The 24,967-nt window shown below is 34.5% G+C and overlaps 1 protein-coding gene across 1 annotated transcript in view; it reads left to right on the top strand.

The window, feature by feature from the left end:
• Positions 1 to 450: 450 nt before the first annotated feature.
• LOC124886609 overlaps positions 451 to 24,967 on the top strand; it is a 37,629-nt gene continuing 13,112 nt past the window's right edge. The window contains exons 1-4 of the mRNA XM_047395455.1: positions 451 to 2,053; positions 2,189 to 2,382; positions 2,797 to 3,092; positions 3,687 to 3,857. Coding sequence (XP_047251411.1) covers positions 451 to 2,053; positions 2,189 to 2,382; positions 2,797 to 3,092; positions 3,687 to 3,857 — 2,264 coding nt within the window. The remainder of the gene's footprint in view (positions 2,054 to 2,188; positions 2,383 to 2,796; positions 3,093 to 3,686; positions 3,858 to 24,967) is intronic.

The following is a 24,967-nucleotide window of genomic DNA, read 5'->3' as shown; positions in this document are numbered from 1 at the left end:
TACCAACATCCTGATGGCACCACTACTCAAGCTCAATGTCCTCCACAATCTTCATTTATTTTGCCCAATAACACGGGTATGACTTTCTCGGCTTTTCAAAAATTTATCAAAGACGATATTGGAAAAATAACGGTTTCTGAAATCAATAATCTTTTTTCTCAAAACAATTATTTAAGTCTCTATGTAAAAGTTTTAGGTGAACATATCTCCTCTTTAGATACTAAACTCGACGACCTCATTTTGTTAGTTAATAAACTCAGTACCCAAACAAACTCTTCCAACATTGCCTCCACTTCCCAAACCCCTGCGGCAATAGAAGGAATCATTCTTTCTAAACCTTGTATTCAACGACCTCTAGAAATAGAGGGATTTACTAAGGCTTCGCCCCTAGAACAGCTAGAAACTCTTTTGGATAAAAAATTCTCTAGACTCAATATCCAACCTCTGACTATGTCCAAAGATCATATCCAAACTATTGAGTCAAATTTTGCGGATCATCTCGCATCCTCCGATCATCCAGGAGAAGTTCTCTCTTCCGAACTTTATAAACTCAGAGGACTAATAAAACCACAATCCAAAAAAAAATTCGCTGATATTCCCCGCATGTCTACCGCTTATTATCCTCGTCCCACTCCTCAAGATGTTCTGATCGAAGAAAGGGATTGGAATCAAACAAACACTTCGTATAGCGGCGACGCTATTTACGAATGGAATATTGATGGTCTTTCTGATCGCCAAATCTCTATTCTAATTCATCGTATGTCCATGTATGCTACTATTTGTCTGGCCACAAAAGCCACTGATAGAAACGCCAAAACTGACCAAACAATCTGTAAAATGATTGTTGCTGGGTTCACTGATCAACTCCGTGGCTGGTGGGATAATTTCCTAGATGACACTAAACGCGCGGCGATTTTTGACGCCACCAATGACAAAGAGGGCAAAGATAATCTTGGCCGCACTCTTGCTGCAGGACGATCTGATGCTGTTTATACCCTCATGCTGACTATTATTGAACACTTTGGCGGAAGGTTCACTAATCATCATGAAAATATTCGCACTCTTCTTAATGGGTTAAAATGCCGGCATCTTGGGGAATTTCGTTGGTATAAAGATACCTTTCTTAGCCGGGTCATGGATTTACCCGAAAGTAGATACGAACACTGGAAAGCCAAATTCATTGATGGTCTTCCTCCCCTTTTTGCTGAACGTGTTCGCAAAACTCTTCGCGGATCTTATGGTGAGATCCCCTATGCTGACAAAACTTATGGTCAATTGATCGTAGCCTGTACTCAAGAAGGGTTAGCCCTTTGTAACGAGTTAAAACTGGCTAGACAGATCAAAATTGATAAACTCCGAGAAAAAACTCAACTAGGTGATTTCTGCGAACAATTTGGCATGGAAAAACCCTTAATCCGAAAACCCTACAAATCTTCCACATATCAATCTAAACGTCCTCGGCGACGTAGCAAGGAGCAGCGAGAAACTCGTAAATCCTTCCGAAAATCTACTCGATTTGCTAAAAATCGTTCAAAACGAAACTTAGCAAAGATTAAATGCTACAAATGCAATCAATACGGTCATATTTCTCCAAATTGTAAATTACAAAAATTAAAAACTCTGAATCTTTCTGATGATATTCAGAATCAAGTCTATAATTTGTTGTACACTTCTGCTTCTGACTCCGATTCAGACTTCACTTCTGAAACTGATTTTCAACTTCCTGACTCTGATGATCATCTCGAACAGCCTGCAAAATGTGTTGATTGTGATAATCATGATTGCAATTGTGATGAAGTGATGTACAAACTTCAAGCTCAATTTGAAGATATTGATTTAGACGTTAAAACCATTACTTCTGAAAATGTTCTCGAACTGTTAAAGGAAGTCACGGACGAAAAACTTCGTGACAAAATTCTGACTTTAGCCACTCAAAAATCATCTTCTCCTTCTTCTAGTTCTACTGTTTCAGCACGAGATAATTTTGAAACTCAGCCTATGGCATATTCTTTGGATGAAGTTCATCGAAGGTTAGCTTTAAGCAAAGTTCCTGGTCGCGATACCACTTTTAATGATTTAAAAATCGAAGTTGAAAAACTAAAAAGGGAAATTATTTCTTTAAAACAAAATCAGATAATTACTGATCATCGCATTTCAAAACTTGAAGAAACTGATTGTTCCTCTTCAGGTCACAAGCCAAACGACAAGGATTTTACAAATACTGAACTTAGTCAAACGGTTAATATTGAGAGTCTGCAAAATGATTCCTTTCTGGGAATGTTGCAAATCGTTACTGCTCATAAATGGTATATTAATTGTACCATTTTAGTTAATAAGGAATTCTTTATCACTAATGTCGCCATGATCGACAGCGGGGCAGACGTTAGTTGCATTCAAGAAGGATTAATCCCTACAAAATATTTTGAAAAAACTACTCATCTCGTTAAATCTGCAACTGGTCACTCGCTTGACATTAATTATAAACTGCCTCATGCTCATATTTGTCGTGATCAAATATGCATTCCTCACTTTTTCTTTTTAGTAAAAAATCAGATTTATCCTCCTATTATTTTAGGAACCCCGTTTATAAATGCTATATATCCCTACACTCATATTGACGAAAAGGGATTTAGAGCTACTTATAAAAATCAGCCTATTTCTTATTCTTTTGTTACTCAACCTGTAACTCGGGATATTAATACTCTTATTAATATAAAGCAAAAACAGCTCAATTTTTTACAATTAGAAGTAATGAGTATTACTACCCCTGAGATTATCAAATCTGTTAAAGTACAGGAAAAGTTAAAGACTGTTTCTTCACAATTAATGAATGATATTTGTGCTGACCATCCAAATGCTTTCTGGAGTAGAAAGAAGCATATTGTTTCGCTTCCTTATGAGGACGGCTTCACTGAAGAAAAAATTCCAACAAAATCTCGACCCTGTCAAATGAATGCAGAATTAGTTGAATTCTGCAAAAGGGAGATTGATCATCTCCTGCAAAAGGGTCTCATTAAACCCTCAAAATCCCCTTGGTCTTGCACCGCTTTTTATGTTAACAATGCTGCCGAAAAAGAAAGGGGTACACTTCGGTTAGTCATCAATTACAAACCTCTTAACAAAGTTTTAAAATGGATTCGATATCCCATTCCAAATAAAAAGGATTTACTTTCCCGATTATATGACGCTAACATATTTTCCAAATTTGATTTAAAATCAGGATATTGGCAAATTCAAATTGATAAAACTCATACTTATAAAACCGTGTTTAATGTTCCGTTTGGACAATATGAATGGAACGTTATGCCTTTTGGTTTGAAAAACGCCCCTTCTGAATTTCAGAAAATTATGAATGATATTTTTAATCCATACATGGACTTCATTGTTGTGTACATTGATGACATTTTGGTATTCTCAAAAACTCTTGACAATCATTTTAAACATCTGCATATATTTAAGCAAGTAATTATTCAAAATGGCTTAGTTATCTCCAAACCGAAAATGAGTTTATTTCAGACTAATGTTAGATTCTTAGGTCATAATATTTGTCAAGGTTCTATTGAACCGATCCAACGAGTCTTAGAGTTCGCTACAAAATTCCTCGATGAAATTATCGATAAAAAATAGCTTCAAAGGTTCCTTGGTAGTCTCAATTATATTTCTCCTTTTTATAAAAATTTGTCTAGAGACTTAGCCCCTCTGTATGACAGACTGAAAAAGGATCACAAAACTCCGTGGACTCCAGCCCACACTGATTTGGTAAAGGTAATTAAAGCTCGTGTCCAATCTCTTCCCTGTATTTCTCTTGCTAATCCTAATTGGCAAAAAATTGTTGAAACCGACGCTTCCAATATTGGGTATGGTGGAATACTTAAACAAGTTAATCCCCATACAAAGACAGAATGCTTAATTTGTTTTTATTCAGGTAAATGGACCGATAGCCAAAAAAAATATGCTACGATAGCCCATGAAATGCTTACTATTGTTAAATGTGTATTAAAATTCCAAGATGATTTATATAATCAAAAATTCATCATCCGAACGGATGCTCAATCTGTTAAATTCATGTTTGATAAAGATTTTAAACACGATGCTTCTAAATTAATATTTGCCAGGTGGCAGGCTCAACTAGCCCCCTTTGACTTTGAAATACAGTATAAAAAGGGTAATGAAAACTCCTTACCTGATTTTCTATCACGAGAATATTTAACATGACAATCTATACTACCTTTCTCTCTGAAAAATCATTGATTACCATCCTTAAAATTATCCCTTTACCCCCTGATATTCAAAAACACATTTTAGAACTTCTAATTACTAAACTTATTCAGGATGACGCCTGGTGGTATAATTTTATTCACAGCGAATTCTGGTGGTATACCCGTCTTCAAAATCCTGAAGAAATTAGTGGCATTTATAATAATAGGTACAAGAATCAAATTGCACTCATTCTCACAAGGAATTCATAAGTTACATATAATGAACCATAGGCTTGCCCATAGTGTAGTACTCAACTAATATCAGAGTGTTAAATTTAGGATTAAATAGGTCTTTTCAGATTATAATGTAGGCTAAGGGAAGGGTAGGAACTATTTGGGAATAGTGACTAACCTCTCTACGCACTTTAATACATTACATTATACATTTAAAACCAATCTTCAACAACCTAATTACACTATTTTTTCTACCCCATTCTTTTATTTTCACCCCATCTTTTTAAGCATTTTCACAAACACATGGTGGACGTATTGTTTATTCCTTCAAGATTTAATTTTTTTCCCTTTTTCTACAACCATGGGAATATTTATTACACCATTTATATCACGCCCAACCACCACACATCAAATATAAACACCAATAACTATTATCTTGGGGCATCAATTTCACCTTTTTCTTCTTTAATTTCTCAAACTCCTTACTAAATCAAATTTTTCATTAAAGCGCCTAGGAGATTTTGGATCTAATTAAGGTCCATAAAGAAGGGATTAGGCTACTTATGTGGCTGCCAAAGAAAAGGTTAAAGGCTCAATGAGGGTTAACTAGGATAATGCACAAAGGGTAGGATAAATAGACGGTATAAAACTAGGCTATCAAAGAAATGCCTAAATTATGTCCTAAACTCACACTCTTTATTTCACTTTACAGACACACCGGGAAAGTTCTAGACATCACATGTAACAAGGAATATACCAAAATCTCACACACATATGGGATATGCTCAACTCAATAGGATTATCATAAACTCCCAACCAAACAATATCATGAATTCAAATTTAAGCCAACAAGTACAAGAGTCACAAAAATAAGCCCAAGAGTCTCAAAAGTAGTAATTCACTCGTTCAACATACTTTTACCAAACAAAACACTTGCACAATGCAATCATAAATAATACCAACAAGAATATCTTCCACAATTTTTTTCCTTAAATTGAGCCAAAATTTAGGAATTTACACATTCCACATTAAAAACCTACTTTGTCCCCAAAGTGAATATTAAAGCAAGAGACAGAAATACTTCCTGAGGCCTCTATGCCTAGATATTAGTATTCTTTTGCATAAAAGAGGTCTGCAAGACCCCACACTCAGACTTTGTCATGCTTCTAAGCTCAGGTTTCCGATCCTCAGACTTTCCATTAACTTGCAACTCAATCAAAAACAAAAAATACCTGAAATAAAAACTAAAAACTAAAAAGAAATCATACCTACTTAACTTGGGTTGCCTCCTAAGTATCTCCTGATTGAGTATCGTGGCACGACCCAACTAACGACCTAGTCATTCTCTATCTTTCTCTTTCTCATGCTTAGTCTCCATCTTCTTATTCTTTTCACCCCTCTTGGGTATGAATTTTCAAGAATAGAAAATTTTCAACTTAGCCTTTTCAGGCTCATCTATAGCATTAAATCAGGCTTAGGCAGTAGAAGCTTAGGCTACTCAATTAGGTAGTGGACTAACCACCCTATACTTGTTCCCTTCATTAACATTGATCATACATAAATATTTATAGTGGGACGTTATTTTGGGTGCTTTGTAAACTTCAAATACCACCTCTTCATCCTCTACCCTTATTTTGAGTGTGCCTTCTCAAACATCAATCAATGCTCCTTTGATTGCTAAGAATAGATGTCCTAGGATTATTGGTACCTATTTTTCTGCCTTAAATCAAGAATAATAAAGTCAGCAGGAATATCAAATTTACCAACCTTTATGAGGACATCCTCAATAATTTATTTCATATATGCCATGGATTCGTCTGCTAGCTGTAAATCCACCTTGGTAGATTTAGGATTTCCTAAGCCCAATGTATCAAATAAATATTGGGGCATCAGAGTTATGCTAGACCCTTAAGTCACTCAATACATGGACCATTTTATGCCCAATTTGGATAGGAAGTTCTCCGAATTTCTTAATTTCTTGGTGATATTTTGTGTCATAACAGTGCTACACTCTCCAATGAGTTTTGTCTTCCCTACATACCATAATTTCACCATATTAGCAACCATATCCCACAAGTACTTTGTAGACTTGGGCATACCCTGCAAAACATCTAACAAAGGTAAGTTAATGTGAAGCTCTCTGAATATATCAAAGAACTTCTTAAACATTGCATCCTCCTTCGCTTTAAGTTGCCTTTAAGGGAAGGGTAGTGGCAGTGTCTTCTTAACTTCTGGTTCAACAACTTTAGTTTTCAAGTACTCAGACTTCTTGATTCTTCAGCAACTTTTTCGAAAACCTATGGAGTTGTCTCCTCATCATCTACATCCTTAGTTACATTCTAAGGTTCTCCTTGAAGCTCTTTACCACTCTTAAAAGACATTGCAATAACTTGTTTTGGATTTTTTATATCTGCTGGTAGGCCACCTTGAGTCCTAATATTCAGTGCTTGTTGTAACTGCCCCAACTACAACTCTAAACTTCTCTGGTCTGCATTCTGATTTGCTAATTCTTCCTGTTGATTTTTCATATTCGTAGCCATTTGTGCTTGACCAACTAAGATTTGTTTCATGATCTCTTCCATCTTGCTAGTTGACTTATTTGGAGGAGCTTGTGGCTATGAAATGTTCCATGGCTGAGTCTTCCACTTTATGTTGTAGACATTACCATAATTTAGCCTTTAAGCATTTCCTATATACCTTACTTATTACAGATTTGAAGCACACATGGCCGCAGAATGGACACCATTTTCATAAACCTCACACCAACTATTAGTTTACTGAACTGCATTGACTACTGTTGTAGGCTGTGGAGCTCTAAATTTCAGGTTGCTGAACTGAGTGTTTATCATATTTTGCTATGCTACAACTTGACCTGATAAGGAAGTAAATTGGTTCACCTCTTATACACCCACAATTCTTTTTGTGGAACTTCTAGAATATTAATGCCATTCAGGATTTCCTTGTGTGATGTGGTTCAATAAGGTGTACAGCTCATCATAAGTTAACTCCAACGCTTGAACACCTGCAGCTGAATCTAGCAAAATTTTTGTATTATGGTCAAGTGCTTCTACAAAAGTATGAGCCAGTACCTCATTGGACAATTGGTGATGTGGACAGTCCTGAAGAAGATCCTTGAAGCATTCCTAAGCATGATATAGATATTCATCCGGTATTTGCTTGAAGCTTACTATGACACTGTAAAGTCTCCCAGACTTTCCAGATGGAAAGAAGATATTGATGAGGAACTTTATGTCTAAGTCGTCCCATGATATGATTGAATTAGCTGGCTTAGCATTTAACCACCTTTTTGCTTCCTCAACAGTGAATGGGGAAAAAGTGTCAGCCTCACATAGTCTGTATTACACCAGTCAGAATGAATATATTAGTAAGCTCAATGAAATTCTACAAGTGGACTTGTGGATCCTCCTGTGAAAGCCCTACAAACTGTCCACTGCAGATGAGTAGTTGCACCATGTTATGCTTTAACTCAAAGTTCTCCTAGCAGCCGATATTTGAATTAGAGAAGTCAAGTTCATCGAAAGTGGGACTGCCACTTCCCTAATTGTCCTATGGGCTGCTTATTCTTCAGCCATTGGAACATGAACTACTTGGTTTTCTTCTATTTGCAGAATTTGGGGGAAACAAATTACGTCTCTCCTTCAATGATGAAAGTGTTGTTTGGGTTCGGGGCTTAGTCAACCAAATCCCTAGCCCTTGCCAGATTCCTAACCATAAAACCTATTTCCTGTAATCACAAAACCAAGACTAAGTGTAAAAACAGTAAATAAATCTAAAAGTAAAACTAAAATAAACATTTGCTAAATTTCAAGTCCCCGACAACGGCGACAAAAACTTGACAGTGCCCAAGTGCACATGCAAGTGTACGTGATCTTACCAAGTAATAAAGTGGCATTCAAGAAGCCAAGTATCAATCCCATAGAGACTTGATTCAACAATAATTCTATTTTAGTTCACAATTTTGATTTAGTTGATGAAAGCATAACCTAAAAGAGAGTTTGTAATTTATAACTTGAGAAAAGTAAACAATGTGTAAAGTAAAGTTCTTAAAATAATCAATTGGAGAAAACCCAGGGTTAAAGAACTTTTGAACAATCATACCATGTTATTGAACTTCATTCGTTAACTTGCTTATCTTGGTTGTTGATTTGTAGGGTTAGTTGCATGATTATGGTTTCCCAACCTCTAATCCTTTACCTAAGTTGAACCTTACAACTACATCATTGAGCAGGGATGTAATGGTCCACTTAAGTTATTTAAGATATCATTCTACGTTTGAATCAAGTATGGCATCGAAGTATATCCTTGTCCTAGATACTAGTTTGAATTCCTTATTTCATAAAGAAATGCAGACCATACTATGTTATTCCCATATTCTATCTCCCTATTCCCTCTCCCGGGATCAAAAGGTATCAATTTATGTATTATACGGGTCGTGAATCCTTAAAATAGTTATAACAAGAACAAACCAACAACCAATAATGATAATCAAATAAAACGAACTTAATTAAAAATAATAATACTCATGTTCTTGGCTTTAACCCCGAAAAGAGGGTTTTTAGCCACTCAGTAATAATCAACATCTAAATAATTGTTTGAATGATTAAAACCACAAATAAAGATAAATTAAAGAAATAAAAACCTAAAAATAAGATGTGGTAGCCTCCAATGTTTTTCCAATCAATCTAGGGGTTCAAGATGTCCCAACATGTTTAAAACGTGTTTTTGGACGTTATATTTATAGTAGACAAGTTATAAACCAACTTGGATTTGGTTTTCATGTTGTTATTGTTCAGAAAGGCAATATTATCCCGATTTTTGTGGGCACTGCATTGCGGTATAGTACCAAATGCCATCATTGGGCACTTTTCTCCCGATTTTGGTCCTCACCCCGAAGTAGTGTTATCGCGTTGAGCTACTATTTTAGGAAAATTTTGAATTGACTCGATACCGCGAAATATTGTTTTACCATTTTGGTCATCTTATGAATACAATGGTGTGCAGAACATACCAATTGTCTAATCATATATCCCACACACTGCCAAAACATTTCAGGGGTCCAAATTCCATCCAGCTTGTGTCTCGTGCTTCCATGGCCATTTCTGAACCTTTTGGAGTTGTTTCCACTTGATTTGAAGCTTGTATATCATTAATATATCATCATAATCCATTAAAAAAGCATCCTATATCATTAAACTCAACAATTTAGAGCTCAAAACAATACAACATTCAAGACGTTGAATCAAAGACACGAGTTAAGCATAGGCTAATTTCACATTGATCTTTAACTCATTGTTTTGACCCTTGGCTTGATCCAATTGACCCTTGAAAATTGTAATAAAGTTTTTTTAACTTATAAATACACAATAAAAACCTTAGGAACTCATTAAAAAATATTAGAACCCAACACGATAGACTAGACAAACACCTAACTCAAGCTAGTTACACTAGTTTTCTCGGTTGAACTCTAAATGCTCAAATTGGACCAAAACTCATGTGAAAGCACCATTAAACATTGTAAAAACATAATTGGACACATAAATTCTCATTTATATCATTATAAATTCTCATTTATATCATTATAAAAATATATAGAATAAGAATCATCCTCAAAACAAGGCTAAAAAGGCTAGAATAGTAACACTAAACTGAATAAATACACCCAACATTAGTGACATAATGCAAAAGTATGTTAAAGTAAACTACTAGAACAATTGCACAAAATTATCAAAATCAAATAAAAAAAAATTAGATGCAACATCAAAACTTCCCTTCCAAGTTTCAGCTATGTGTGACTTTGTTTCGAGGAAAGATAGAAAATGATAAAATACCTTTTAATGCCAGTGACGCTGGTTTGGGGATTATAGTCTATCACCTACAAGTTGATGAAATGAAATGAGACACTAGACAAAAATTATATATTGTGCGGACTCTATAAGAATGTTGTTTTGTGCATCTTGTATCCTCTAAAAGTAATGTATTTTTAGATGATCTGACACGAGTGTGGCGACTATTCTTAGCAACAAAATACAAAGGAAAAGGGAAACTAAGCTTGTTTTTTTGAATAACTAACTCTAATTTTATTGTAGACTAATTTAGAATTAAAACGGTGATTATTTTATAACAAAACACTGATTTAGGCAGCAGATCTGTAAAATGGTAGGGGAAGTCATAAAAATATATAAGGATATAAGTTTTACACATGACTATGTGGAAAGGAAACCCCCAGCCCATAAGGCAGTCTTGGTATTGACTCATTACCATAAAATAATACTAATAAACGACTTTATTGACTGAAAACTACTACATGTACAACTATTAAAACTAAAATATGTAGCTCAGCTAAAAAAAAATTAATAAGACTTAGAGACATACTTCTATATGAAAATGTGATTTATGAGACATATCTTCTTACATTAATGCTTCTTTTGGCATATCAGTGCTTTCACATCTTATAGTGCTTTATGAAACCTTTTATGTTTGGACTTCAATAAGAATATGAGTTTATAATCGGTTCATTCTTGTAAATAATTGACCTTGGGCCTAACTAAACCCTAAAAGCTAGCTCATGATGGGAGGATTGTCCAAGTCCATATAAAAATACCAATTACCCATCCATTTTTTCATGTAGGATACTTAACACTCCCCCATACGCCCAGGCCTCATTAACCGAAGTGTGAACAATAAATTTGGGACCCAACATTGGTGAATAAAGATTTGGGATGGGCATGACTTTGATACCATGTAAATAATAGATCTTGGGCCTAACACAACTCCAAAAGCTCGCTCATGAGGGGAGGATTGTCTAAATCCAAATAAGGAGACCAATTACCCATCTATCTTCCAATATGGGATACTTAACAATTCTCAAGACATTTTGATTTTTTCTAGGTTAGGCCACATATTATTAGAACTTACTAAATTTTTAAAAAGGGGATGAAATCTCTAAGTTAATGAAGAAAAAAGACTTTCAGTTTGAGACATCTCAAATTATTTTCAGGAACTATATACCAAATATGAAGAGCCCATCCACAACTCCTAACATAATAATCAATAAGAAAGACATATAAGAGTATTAACTTGACATTTAATCTCATCACATAGTATCATGACCCAACTAATTGGATTGTGAGGACACCTACTTTAATCCCTCTAGATAGGAGAATCCTTAACACTCATTTAAAATATATGTGAAAGTGAATAAGAAATAATAAAATGCTTTTACTTATTACAACCACTTTACCAAAACTTGGAATACAAAATGAAAACATCCCCTAAGGACCTAGTCTAAATAGGTACAACAACTTCTATAGATAAATGATAACACAAAGGACACAACTCTCACTGTAGAAATTAGAATAGTAGAGCTCCTAGAGATCACTATCCACGTTATTTGAGAAACATCAATTGACCGTGCAACTAGACTGTACCCTAAAAAATACAAACAACATGTAGGTAGCATGAATCGATTAGGGTTAGATCACATAAACACAATATAGAAATCATATTAAACTTATGGATGACATTTAATGTGAAAGATGATGTCTAAATATTGATAAATTCCACAAAAATAAATATAAATCCAATGTAGATGTCCAACTACAGATACATCCCACAATAATATATATATATATATATATATATATATATACATATATATTCATTAAAGATATCCAAATATCTATACATCCCACAATAACATGTATAAATCCCATGAAGATGTCTAAATACAAGTACATCTCATAATAATAAGTGTAAATCCCATGAAGATGTTCAAATACCGATACATCCCTTAACAAGTAATAAATATCACAACTATATTAAGAATAAACAATCACATTTGCAAAATCAACAAGCCTTTAATATAACCTTATTATATGTGATTAACACTTAAAAATATCATTTAAGAATTACCTTCCTTAAGTATACATAATAGATAGACACCCAAACACTTGGTAGTCTTGAGCTAATCATTTCATGTAACAACAAACATTCTTTAACATACCAAATCAAAAGTAAATAGGGTTCATTGGTTTTATCATTTATGACATGTACGAAGACCAATACATGTCTTATTCAAGTAAGAATTATCAAGCCATATCCTTAAATTCAAAGTATTTCCTTTTGCGGTGCACATTCAACCAAATAGAGTCTAAAATCTTGTTAAATAATCACAAATTCATTCACTAATCCAATCCTCCTTTATTTATATCGAGACTGAGAATTTCGCTATTATCTAGCAACGTCTACAATTAAGTTATTACTAGGTTTAAGACCTACTTTATTATTCAATTATTCAACGCTATTAAACTTACAATCTAGTTTTAGTCATACACCTTTATACTTTTTACTTTCTAACACTTAGACTAACTTGACTTTAGTCTCTTCAGTTATGTCACCACCTTCTCATACCATTATCAATTCTCATTACTAACTTTAAGCAAGATTATCATATATTCCAACATAAATAATATCATGTTCACCCTTTTTATGGCATTTAGGCCAAATCCCTAGGTCATACGCTCATAAAATTTCCTTATCATCATCTGTATTTATATAATTTATATTACAATTGACCATGGAGTCATACAAACACACAACACCCATCAAGGATTCGCACAACACAATAATACATAATTAAGCTATTATTATATTAATTCTATATTTTATCCTTGAAAAATCTATGCCCACAGGCCTAAGCATAATTTCTCATTTAAAATCTAATTATCAATACGATTACTAACCTTGGTCTACTACTAAAAAGCCATAACATATCTGGGTGTTAAGTTTGTGTTATATTCTAGCGCACACTCAAGCGTATGTGGTAAAACAAGTAGTAAAGTGACTCTTCCTAAGAGTCAATTTATCGTACCTAAGGGAATTGAAATTAGCTTTTCACCGATTCTAAGTATACTTTTTAGTTCAACAAGTGCGCTTTGTAACAAGAGTATGATTTTTATAATTATAACTTAGTAACAATTAACAATGGTATGAAATTTGCATTGTAAGTAATAAATGAGTAGCTTTCAGGGTTAAGACTTACTACACATTCATACATAACCATAGTTTTTAATCGGTGTTGGTGTTTATCATGATTGTTGATATTCAGGGTTGATATTACAACTTGGGAATGGTCATTATCTAAGTGATCCACCTAACTTAATCTCACAACTACATCTTTGAGCTCGTATATTGTTACGACCCTCCTGATCGTTTGTGAAATTTTACTTGTCTTTTTTATTTTAGCTCGCTCCATAGTTTATGTATGTGAATTATGACTCATGCGATGAGTGGTATCAATTTTGAGATGTACGAAAGTTGTTTAAGTCATTAGCTGGGTTATTGAGTTTGAGAAAGTTAAATTAAATAATTGTCAATCTTTTATCGAGATCACCTCGGATTAAGATCATAGTATTTTCAATAGGGCCGGGATGTACTTTTTAGTCAATGTACATATTTAATTTATTTTTATAGGATTCCAAACAAATTCTGAGAATTTATTAAAAGTTTAGGATATTTTAGATAATTAGTGTAATTAATTGTTGAATGGGTCAAAACCACAATCCTTTTACTATCAGATATTACATGAAAGGATTTTTAGTTAATAGGGTTTTATTTCTTTGGAGGATAAGCAAAAAAAAAGAAGAGAAAAACGAGGCAAGAACGGTTGCAGCGTCCGAGAACACCAACTTCAGGTAAGGTGTAATTAAGTAAACAATATCCATGTGCTGAATATATATATACAGTAGTTCTGTAGTATGTTTGGTGGTTGTTATATAGGGTAAAAAGTCATCTTAGTAACAACTATGTGGACGTTTCGGGTGCAAGTTTGATGATTATTGAAAGAAACACCAATAATGGTGTAATGATGACAATAATATAGGAAAAGAGTTTTGTTCACTGAAGCTATAAAATACCGTGACTAGCAGTAACAATATGGAAAATTTTGTTTATACTATAATTTGAAATAAGTTAAAGAACTTTGGTTTTGTCCTTATTAAGAATTTGTATTGGAAAATAAAATTTAATAATGTGAGGCTATGTAATTCTTGGTTTGGGCAGCCACTGTTTCGATGGTTCACTTTAAATTTAAAGTTAACCCTAATTAAATTTAAAATAGTCATACTAGTAGGGTTTTTATTAGATTCGCATTCTTATAAGGATTATATGTTTGAACAAATTGTAAATGTTCCAAAATTTTGAGAAAGGACAAGACACTTGTGGACTAGTGACATTCAGATTCCTTGGTTGAGGTAGGCAACGGTTTAATTGGAGTTTAGACTTGACTTAACTGTGTGTATGTTTCTAAATTGGATACTTGTGGATTGGTATCCGGACATGCTTGAAATTGTTGATGTTTGGATTATTGATTTGTGTATAAATGTTTATTGAAAATTGACTTGATGGAATTCTCTTGTGACTTTAAGTGTACTTGTAAACTTGGTACATTGTGTCGTATGTTGTGAGGTTGTGTAAATTGATATTGATAATACTTTTTTATATTTATGTTGGATCGGGTACTATGCCGAAACATTTATATTTATATTGAATTAGGTACCACACCGACACATTAATATTTATGTTGGATTGGGTACCATGCCAGTATGTTTATATTTATATTGGATTGGGTACCATGCCGGTACGTTTTTATTTATGTTGGATAGGGTACCACGCCGGTATGTTTACACTTATGTTGGATCGGGTACCACGCCGGTACGTTTATATTTATGTTGGATCGGGTACCACGCTGGTACATTTATATTTATGTTGGATCGGGTATCACGCTGGTATGTTTATATTTATGTTGGATCGGGTACCACGTCGGTACATTTATATTTATGTTGGATCGGGTACCACACTGGTACAGATATGTTTATCTTGGATCGGTTACCACGCCGGTACGGATATGTATATGTTAGATCGGGTACCACACCGGTACAGTACATAAATATAGATTGTTCCCTACAAGTCATGACTATTTGGGCAAAAATAATTCCCATAGAATGTGTGTACATACTTGTGTTGATTTTGTGGATATTTACCATATGGTTGATACTATTGATAGTTATGTGGCTTGTTTGTGAGCATCGTTGAACTGTTATTTCTGTATTGTTAATTTAAAGAGAAATTGTTATTTGATGATGCCTGTCTATTTGTTTTTCTAATTATGTTGTATACATCCTATTAAGTTGAGTTGGCCTATGATACCTACCTGTGCATAGTGGTTTGTACTAATACTACCTTGTACTCTTCTTTTGTTGAGTGTAGAATTGTTCTAGAGGCTCATACATGATTTCATATCTAGAGTTTGATAGCAGATCTTGATCCAAGGGTGAGCACTTCATCTCCAGCATGCCATGGGTCATCTTATTTGTTATTGTCCATCTTTCGGCCAATGAAACATTTTTTTATTTACTTTATTTTGGGATATCTCTTTAGACATAATCTTTGTTAGTAGTTCTTATACGATGACTTTTGGGTCTTGGAAATTTCAGTTAGTAGATTGTTTGGTTTTCGTGCTACTGAAGATTAACTCCAGATAATTATTGTTAAGATGGATTTATGAAAATATCATTTTAATATTGACTAAGTGATTGGGTAATGGTTTGATTTAGATGGTTCTCCCATGGGAAGATTAGTATGGGTGCCACTCATGGCCATTTGGGTCATGACAGATGTGAGTCAGTAATTTAAAAGAATTAAGCTATCTTTCTATTTTATTAACCAAGTAGGGTATTAAGTAATATCTCTATCCTAACCCTAAATCATCCTTTAATAATTATACCCTAACCAATTAAATATATGATCCATATTCCCTACATTCTTAATTCCATCCCTCCACTCTATGGTTAATTTGTTTTGGGACTATAATTTATCATAAAGATTGTAATTCTTTAGAATAGTAAAATAAGAATGCAAGAACAATCACATGAGTTAATAACATGTAAACCAAAATTTAAACCATACTAAAGCAATCATGTTGTAGACTCAACCCTAAAAAGAGGATGTTTATCCACTCATTGTAATTCAAAGGATCGTCACCATAGATTAGTTCATAAAATAAAACTACAAGAAAGAAAAGTAAAAGAAGAAAGAAACCTGATTTGAGATCCTTGATGTTTGTTTTTCCTCTCCAAATAGTGTCTCATCAAATATGATTGAATATGTTCCAAAGAACACCTTTTATAGTCCTAAAAGTTGTACCTTAGATTCTCTATACGAAATATATGCATTTACCACTTTGCTCCCAACTTAAACCAAGTAGATTGCCTAGATTTAGATGGTTTTGGAGTATGTATGTTATGATTTTGTATTCTGGACTACCCCAACATATTCCATACTTATTTTAATTATATTTAGGTGTTTATATATCCCACATGTCATCTAAGCCGCATAAGAATTAGGTACAGGTACCGCCCATTTCCTACTCAAAGTAGGTCTTAATATTAACTTTTGCCTGCTTCTACGAGATGTGTAGTATGAAGGCCATATCATGGGCTTATGGGGTGATGTATTAGGTAAAACTTGGATCCAAACCATTAGATCCATCAAGCATATAGGGTGGTGCATGGCTGAGATCTAAATCTAGGTTGTACAGTATGGAAGGTGCTATTACTAGGCATAATTTCATTTGACTTCGTCTTTTAGTTCCATTCAAAGCTTGCTCGTGTTCCATCATAACTTGTAGATCATATGGAACTTCAACTATAACTTAAAGAAACTCCAAAAGACTCATACAATATCTCATCCCAAGCATTAGTCCATACAACACATAAAGCACCTTAAAACCATACAAGAGCAAGTGTAGCTTAGCCTAGGTGAACTAGTTATCTCTGCTACTTAGCCACTTTGAATCTTGTATTGATTCATTTGTACTATAAACAACCTAAAAAAGAGTATTAGCACATAATTTCACAAATATCACTATATATTCACATCAACACACTAATTTATCCTTAAAACTAGGCTAACTACAGGTAGATAGTGACACTTAGGTGTATGTATAAGCCTAAGATCTCACCCCACATTAAAGGCCTTTCATATACTTGAAAAACTCATTACACTCATTTTCATGATGGAGTACTCTAACAATACCAATTGATATAATACACTCAATGTAGCACTATAATAATTATCAAATGTAGCAAGTTCACATCAAGCATGTTACATTATCATCTTCAAACATATGAATGACTTCTCAAAGCCTTCTAGACTCAATAGTTGACTCCATAAAATTAGAAAACTCATATTACTCAACCAAAAGATCATAAAATTCACCTATATTTCATTAAACATGAATCTTCACAACTTGCGAGTCACCTATAATCACTCACTAATATGAAATTTAACACAAGAATGGGTATAAGAATAGAATTACACTAACTCTCAGAAATAATTCACATATAATATAAGATTAACTATAAGCTTTCACTTAGTGTGTTACTCCAAAAATATGAGAATATCAAAGCTTAAGATCAAATAGGACTTTAAAGGTTGTAATCTAGGATAAGCGATGGGTAGGAACTATTTTGGGTAAATATAGTGACTAAATTTTCCAAGCGCTTTAATTGAAACATCCTGGTTTTTGAACCTTATAAAATTTCCTAGAAATCTATTCTTTGTATCTAATACAACTCATGGGTACGAGCCGTATGCTAGGGTACGAGTGGTATAGTCTATCAATGAGCTTCCGCTTTATCTAAAGAAAAAACCTCTTCCTTTCTCTCTTCCTGGTCAGCGAATTCAGAGTGATCAGGTGAAGCGCGTATACCACCATAGAAATAGCATAAGAAGAATCCCAGTGACTCATTCTTATAAGCAGATAGAGTAGAAGAGAAAGCCCGAAACAAGGAAACTTTTCTAGATTCGAGCTATGCCCTGAGTGAGGTTGAAAACCGTTAGCAAGGCTACGAACCCTCTCGAAGGCTATGGTAGTCCCGCTGCGGCCTATGAACGGCCAAAATCTCTTAGAAAACTCGATGGTTCCGTTCTCGAATATTCCTTAGAGTGTAGCAGGGACACCTTTAAAGAAAAGGTCTTCGCAAGCATGAATAAAAAGAAGTCTATTTTGTCCTCTATCTGTCTTTTTTATTTATATTTCCCGAAATTTCAGGGGGAGTAGTCTTAATAATAGGCAAGAAGATAAGTAAGCCTCTCCAGACCATACAAGTGCGCATCGAGCCCATGCGAAGGGTTATGCTGACCAATGTTAGTTGGTAGGATGGTTTTGATCACTTGAATGGTCATGACTTAGGGGTATGAGTCATATGGGTTTGGTATGAGTCGTAACAGGGACTCGTATGGTAGACAATGTTTAATCCTCCTGGTATTTCATTCTACTAGGGATACGGGCTATGGGTATGGATCGCATACCATGGTTATAACTTGGTTGGATGATTCATATACTGGACAATATTTGTTCTAAGGTTTGAGGATTGGATACGAGTGGTGGATACCAATCGTATAGGAGGGCCCGACTCGTATAGGTCATCGTATCCCTGTGATGGGTTTTTAAGAGATTTAAGTGAGGGTATTCTGGATATTAGCCTACTTACCCTAATTAGGACCCACAATTTCTAATACACTTAGGAGGTTATTTATACTATTATTCTATTCATTAACACTTAGAAACTGTTCCTAAATATTCTATAATTCTCTCATGAGCTTTTGGGGAAAGAAGGCTAGGGTTTTATCTTACGAATTGCTTTGGGGAATGCTTTGGTTATCTCTTTCCATTAAATTTTCGATATAAGGCATGATTCTCTTCCCTCATTATAATTTCAACTAAAGGCATGGTTTATATGATTGATTTCATGGTTTTACTATTTCATAATTATGATTTTCAACTATTATTGGGGGTTTTGATATTGAATGCTTGGTTATGGTTTCGTATGGTTTTAATTATGCTTTTATATGCATTAATGGTGGTTTTGAACAATTGTATTGCATGGTGATGGTTTACTGGTCTTCAAATTTGGTTTTGGTTATATTATACCCCCAAGGTGTTTGATAAAATGCTTATAAAGATATGTTTATTGCATTGACTTCTTTTGATGGTACTTTTGCATGTTTTAAATTGGACAAAGGATTTATACATGGTTTAAATGGTTTGAAAAGGCTAAAGTATAAATATTTATTCTTGTGGAGAACGTGGAAGTCTCCCAAGGAGATCTAATATTGTAATTTGAAGGGCACCTAAGGTTCCCTAAACCTAAATGGTTTGGCTATGGATATTACAAGTAAGGGGTGGTATAACGATACCACTAATATTGGCCTTGATTAATAAATGATAAATGGATTATTTGGACATGGTTTTAATTGGGCATTAATGGCGGGGTATGTAGCTAAGCCATGGAAGGTAGCGGTCCTAGGGGGACCAAAATCAAAACTCATACTTGACGATATGAGGGATCTTGATGACCATGTGCGTGTGTCAAATTTTATAATAGGGGATATGACTAGTACATCCCCCAATATAAAATTTGACATACGCACATATGGGAGATGAACCCATATGGCCAGTGGGTGGTTAGAATGGTATATCTACACAACCCAAGTAAAGGTTATAAGTGCATCTAAACTCGGTCCCTTTTCTTGACACTTATATATGTATAGTTGTATGAATTTTTGATGGTTTTGGTTGGTTTTATGAGTGGCATTATTTTATCCTTATCATGAGATTCGTATTAGCGGTCATTTGCTAACCCTGTCTACTTACAGCTATCTACCCATGCTATGCAGGAACTGGTTATTCTACTCTTCCTTTTTAGCACGTCGATTCAGTATCAGTATTTAGCCTGAAGTGGTAAGCTTTTATCTTTTTGGAAGGCATCATTTCATGTTATGGATTTCTTTAGACATTTTTTTAAATTTATTTTGGATATTAGTTTTCGCCATAGTTGGTGGCATATCCCAATCAGATTTGTTTATTCTTTGGGATAGAGGATTTGTGGTACTTCTGGGGGTTGATATGGGCAGGATCGGTATTGGTGTCAGCCTTGGCGTTGGAATAAGCTGGGAGGCTAGCATCATCGGACATAATTTATCACAATTATATCATATTATATTTTGGGATTGATTTTCACATTATGTTTTGGTATTCCCGTTTGGTTTATGGTCTATGGTTTTAGTTTGGTATGGTTGGAACCAGTTGGGTCAGTCGTGGTCGTGACCCTATCCTAGAGTCTTAATGAGAACAATAATGCTATCTTGTTATATGTTTGAAATTCAGCCCATCTAAGGATGGATATAGGTGGTTGGATTGGGTTATAGGGGGTGGTCCCTGATCCTAGTTGGACTTGGGATGCTCATTATGATAAGACCTAGGGTCGGGTCATGTCAATAATACATCACATTATTCATTTGGCTCATTCTTAAACAACCTATTTTCCACCTCTTTACTCTTCCATGACTCTCTTTTGTTTTGACCTTTTCTTTAAGTTAAGCTACACATCTTATAGTAGGAAATATTTTACTATATTTTCAAAACACTTTCGATTTTTTTTATTTTACTCCCTACCATCAATTCATAAAATTTTTCACCACACAAATAACTATTATTGTAGGAGCTTCAACCTTACTGGGCAAGTTCAAGATGTTAATATGTAATCATGGAATACAACTAAAACCCCATACACACTTAGTATATATCCAAATTAAGGAGGATCCCTATAAACTCTAAATCAAGTAATCACAATAATTTACATTTAAGCTAAAATAAACAAAAATGTCAAATAAATGAGCATTGGTGTTTCTTTCTTGGCCATGTGGTAACTAAGAATGGTATTATGGTTGATTAGACCAAGATTGCACCAGTCCTTGATTAGACTAGGCCTACTTCTCCTTCCTAGATTTAGAGTTTTATCTATTTGGCAGGTTATTATTGGTGCTTTACTGAAGATTTTTCATCTATTGTGAATCTATTGACCAAGTTTACTCATAATTTTCCTTCAGTAGTCCAATTCTTGTGCGGTGAGCTTTAAAAAACTCTAGAATTTGTTGACCTCCGCTCCTATCTTGACTTTTCCTAAGAAAGGCATGGGTTTTACCATTTTTTTGTGATGCTTTAGGTCTTGGATTAGGGGTTGTGTTGATGCAAGAGGGTAAGGTGATTTTGTATGCTTTTTGTCAGTTAAATCCCCATGAGAGGATTTACCCTACCTATGACTTAGAGTTATGCGCAATTGTATTTGATTTGAAGTTGAAGATGTACTACCTGTATAGAGTCTATTGTGAGATTTTCTTGTATTATCACAACCTTCAGTATTTCTTCACCAATGAGATCTTAATATGAGCCATCCTTATTAATTTTAGTTCCTTAAGGATTATAATCTTACTACTCCCTATCATCTGAGAAAGGTTAATGTAGTTGCAGATGCCTTAAGCTGAAAGTTGACTAGAATGGGTAGCTTGGAGCATCTTTTGATGTAGGAGAGACCTTTGGCCTTAGAGGTTTAGCCTTTGGATAACCAAATAGTTAGCCTTGATATTTCTATGATTGTATATATTTTGGCATTTATGGAGGTTGCGTCTTCTTTGATGGAGGAAATTTGAGCTTATCAGTTTGATAAAGTTAGATTGACACTGATATAGGATAAGGTATTGAGTGGTGAGACTAAGAAAGATTCCCTTGGTTCAAATAGTGTTTTAAGGATTGGAGGCCTAGTTAGTAAGCAGAGAGTGGGTTATTAAAATAAATTGTTTTTGGAAGAGGCTCATTGTTCCAAGTATTCCATCCATCCAGAAGTGACTAAGATGTTTCGTGACTTGAAACAACATTATTGGTGGGGTGGTATGCAAGAGGATGTAGCATATTTTGTTGCTCATTGCCTATGTTGTCAATAGGTGAAAGCAGAGCATTTGAGATCTCGTGGTTGATTAGCTTCAGTGGTTATCCATTCTTGAGTGATAATGGGAATGGATCACTATGGACTTTGTGACTGGTTTGCTTCGTACTTCTCCTGGTTCTGATAGTACTTGGTTCGTGTAGATAAATTGACCAAATCTTCCCATTTCATTTTAGTTTAGGTATCTTTCAATGATTAGAGGTTGGCCCGTGTCTATATTTGTTAGATAATTTGTTTTTGTATTGTGCGAGTGTCTATCATTTCAGATCAAGTTTTAACATTTATATCTCACTTTTAGAAGACTTTCTAGAAGAGTTAGGTACCTAGGTTGATCGTAGTAAAGGTTTTCACACCCAGAATAGCGATCAGTTGTAGCAGACTATTTAGGTTTGGGAAGATATGTTCTATACTTGTGTCATGGATTTTAGAGGTCCGTGGGAGAAGTATCTAGCTTTGGTGGAGTTTGCATATAATAGTTACCATTCAAGTATTAAGATGGCTCTTTTAGAGGCTTTGTAAGGCAGGCACTGTCACTCTCTAGTTGGTTGGTTTGAGGTTACTGAGGTTAGACCTAAAGGTATAGACTTGCTTCATGAGTTTTTAGATAGAGTTTGAGTTATTCATGATAGACTTTGAGAGGATCAGATTAGGTAGAAGAGCTATAAAGGTAGTAGACTTTATGGCATGAGATTTATTATTGGTGATCCAGTCTTCCTTAATGTGTCGCCCATAAAAAGTCTGATAACATTTGGGAAGAGGGGCAAGCTTAGACCCAGGTATATTGGACCTTTTGAGAATTTTTAAACTATTGGGGATGTGTCTTATGATTTAGCATTACCCCAAAATTTATCAGTTGTTCATCTAGTTTTTCACGTGTTTATGGTTTAACATTATATTCCAAATGAGCATCATGTCATTTTCTAGGATTCAGTCAGTTAGATAGAGGTTGTCTTTTGTTGAGGAGCCCATTTCTATACTAGCTAGGGAGGTTAGACTGTTGCATTCTAGATATATCCCAATGGTTAAGGTCCAGGAGACATACCTACCTATATATGAGGCTACTTAGGAGGTCGAGTTTGATATGCGTGGTAGTTGTCCCTAGCTTTTTGCTGATTCAGGTATTTCTTTCGCCTTTAGTTTGAGGATGAACTACAATCTTAGTGGTGGATAATATAATGACCTATTTTCTGATAATTTTTGTGAATTATTCATTTTGTATGATTTGACTATTTTACCCCTCCTCGTGGTTGCTTTGTGGTATTTCTGGGGTTTGGAATGATTGGTATGATTTCCAATACATTTTGGTTTAATTTGTGTGAGTTTATGATTTTTGGTGGTTAAAAAGGTTTAGTAGTTGACATTGGTCAACATTTATTGATCTATGCATCAGATGGCAAAACAAACTATGCCACCAAATGTAAAATGTTGAGTTTAGGTTGGTAATACGGTTGATATGATTTTATGACTTTTGTATCTAATTTTGATGCTCGGTTCAAAAAGTTGTGAAATTGGGTTCCAGGGGTCAACTTTGTGAAAATAACATTTTTCAAAAATCTGATGTTACTATTGAGTTTGGAGGGTCAAATTTATTTTAGTAGCATAGCTCGTTTGTATTCTGAAGATTTTGGATAAATCCCAAGGGGTCCATGGAGATTTAAAATTCTTTGAGTCTCCAACTAATGCACCTGCTTAGGTGATTTTGGTCGCTTAAACAACCTGGCAGCCAACTGGGGGTATCACTTAAACGACTCCCCCATCGCGTAGGCGACTGTAGCTTAGGCGGTATCCAAGTCTCTTATGCAAAAAGGCGGGTATCACATAATAAACACCTGATTAATTAAGTAACGTCTGCTAAGCAACCCGATGGTCGCTTAAGTGATCCCTGGGTGGGTTAAATTCCACATTTTCGTGATTTTTTTACTATTTTTGAGACTTGGAGCTTGGAGTTTCAAGTCTTTTGGCGATTTCTTTCATTTTAAAGTATGGGTAAGCTCCAAATCCCTATTTCAATTTCTTTCTTCTATTTTTATTATTTAAATCTTGCTAAAACCTGAATTCCAAAGTGGAATTTGGGGATTTTGGCTCGGAAGACCTAAAATTAGTAATTTCTCAAATTTTAACTCATTTTCACTTGAGTTTTCTTCTGTGAGTTCCTTTAATCTTGGGCAATATATCTTTACACTAAAATTTAGTTTTACCCCCTTTTGAAAACCTAGTTTGTGGGTCCATTTTGATCTCGACCAAAAAATGAGCAATATTGGTATCATTGGTTTTCTTTTAACGCGTAAATTCCATAATTGTATGTTTTACTTGTTTTTGGGTCCACTCATGAGGAGAAAGCTCTATGTTGAAGGCTTTTTGGATCTATTTTTGGCATTACAAATAGGTTATGGATTAATTTTCTTTAGAGTAGATTAGTGAAAAATCATGTTACGGGTGTGGGAACCAATCATGGAAAAGTTTGTATTATTATATTGTGCCCATGTGGTGGCCTATTTTATTGCTATTTGGTCATTTAGAGACATTATTTGCTATGTGTAATCGTGTGGGGTCTTATATGAAGTTGTTGGCCTTGTGTATGTATATTTGGTTGTATCTTTTCTGATGAAAAAGCCTAAATTGGAATTTCTGTGGTATCAATGGCATATTGCTGTGTATTTACTCTATTGG

Source organism: Capsicum annuum, chromosome 8 (assembly GCF_002878395.1).
Source record: "Capsicum annuum cultivar UCD-10X-F1 chromosome 8, UCD10Xv1.1, whole genome shotgun sequence".
Classification (NCBI taxonomy): domain Eukaryota; kingdom Viridiplantae; phylum Streptophyta; class Magnoliopsida; order Solanales; family Solanaceae; genus Capsicum; species Capsicum annuum.
This window is presented reverse-complemented; position numbering and strand designations above follow the sequence as displayed.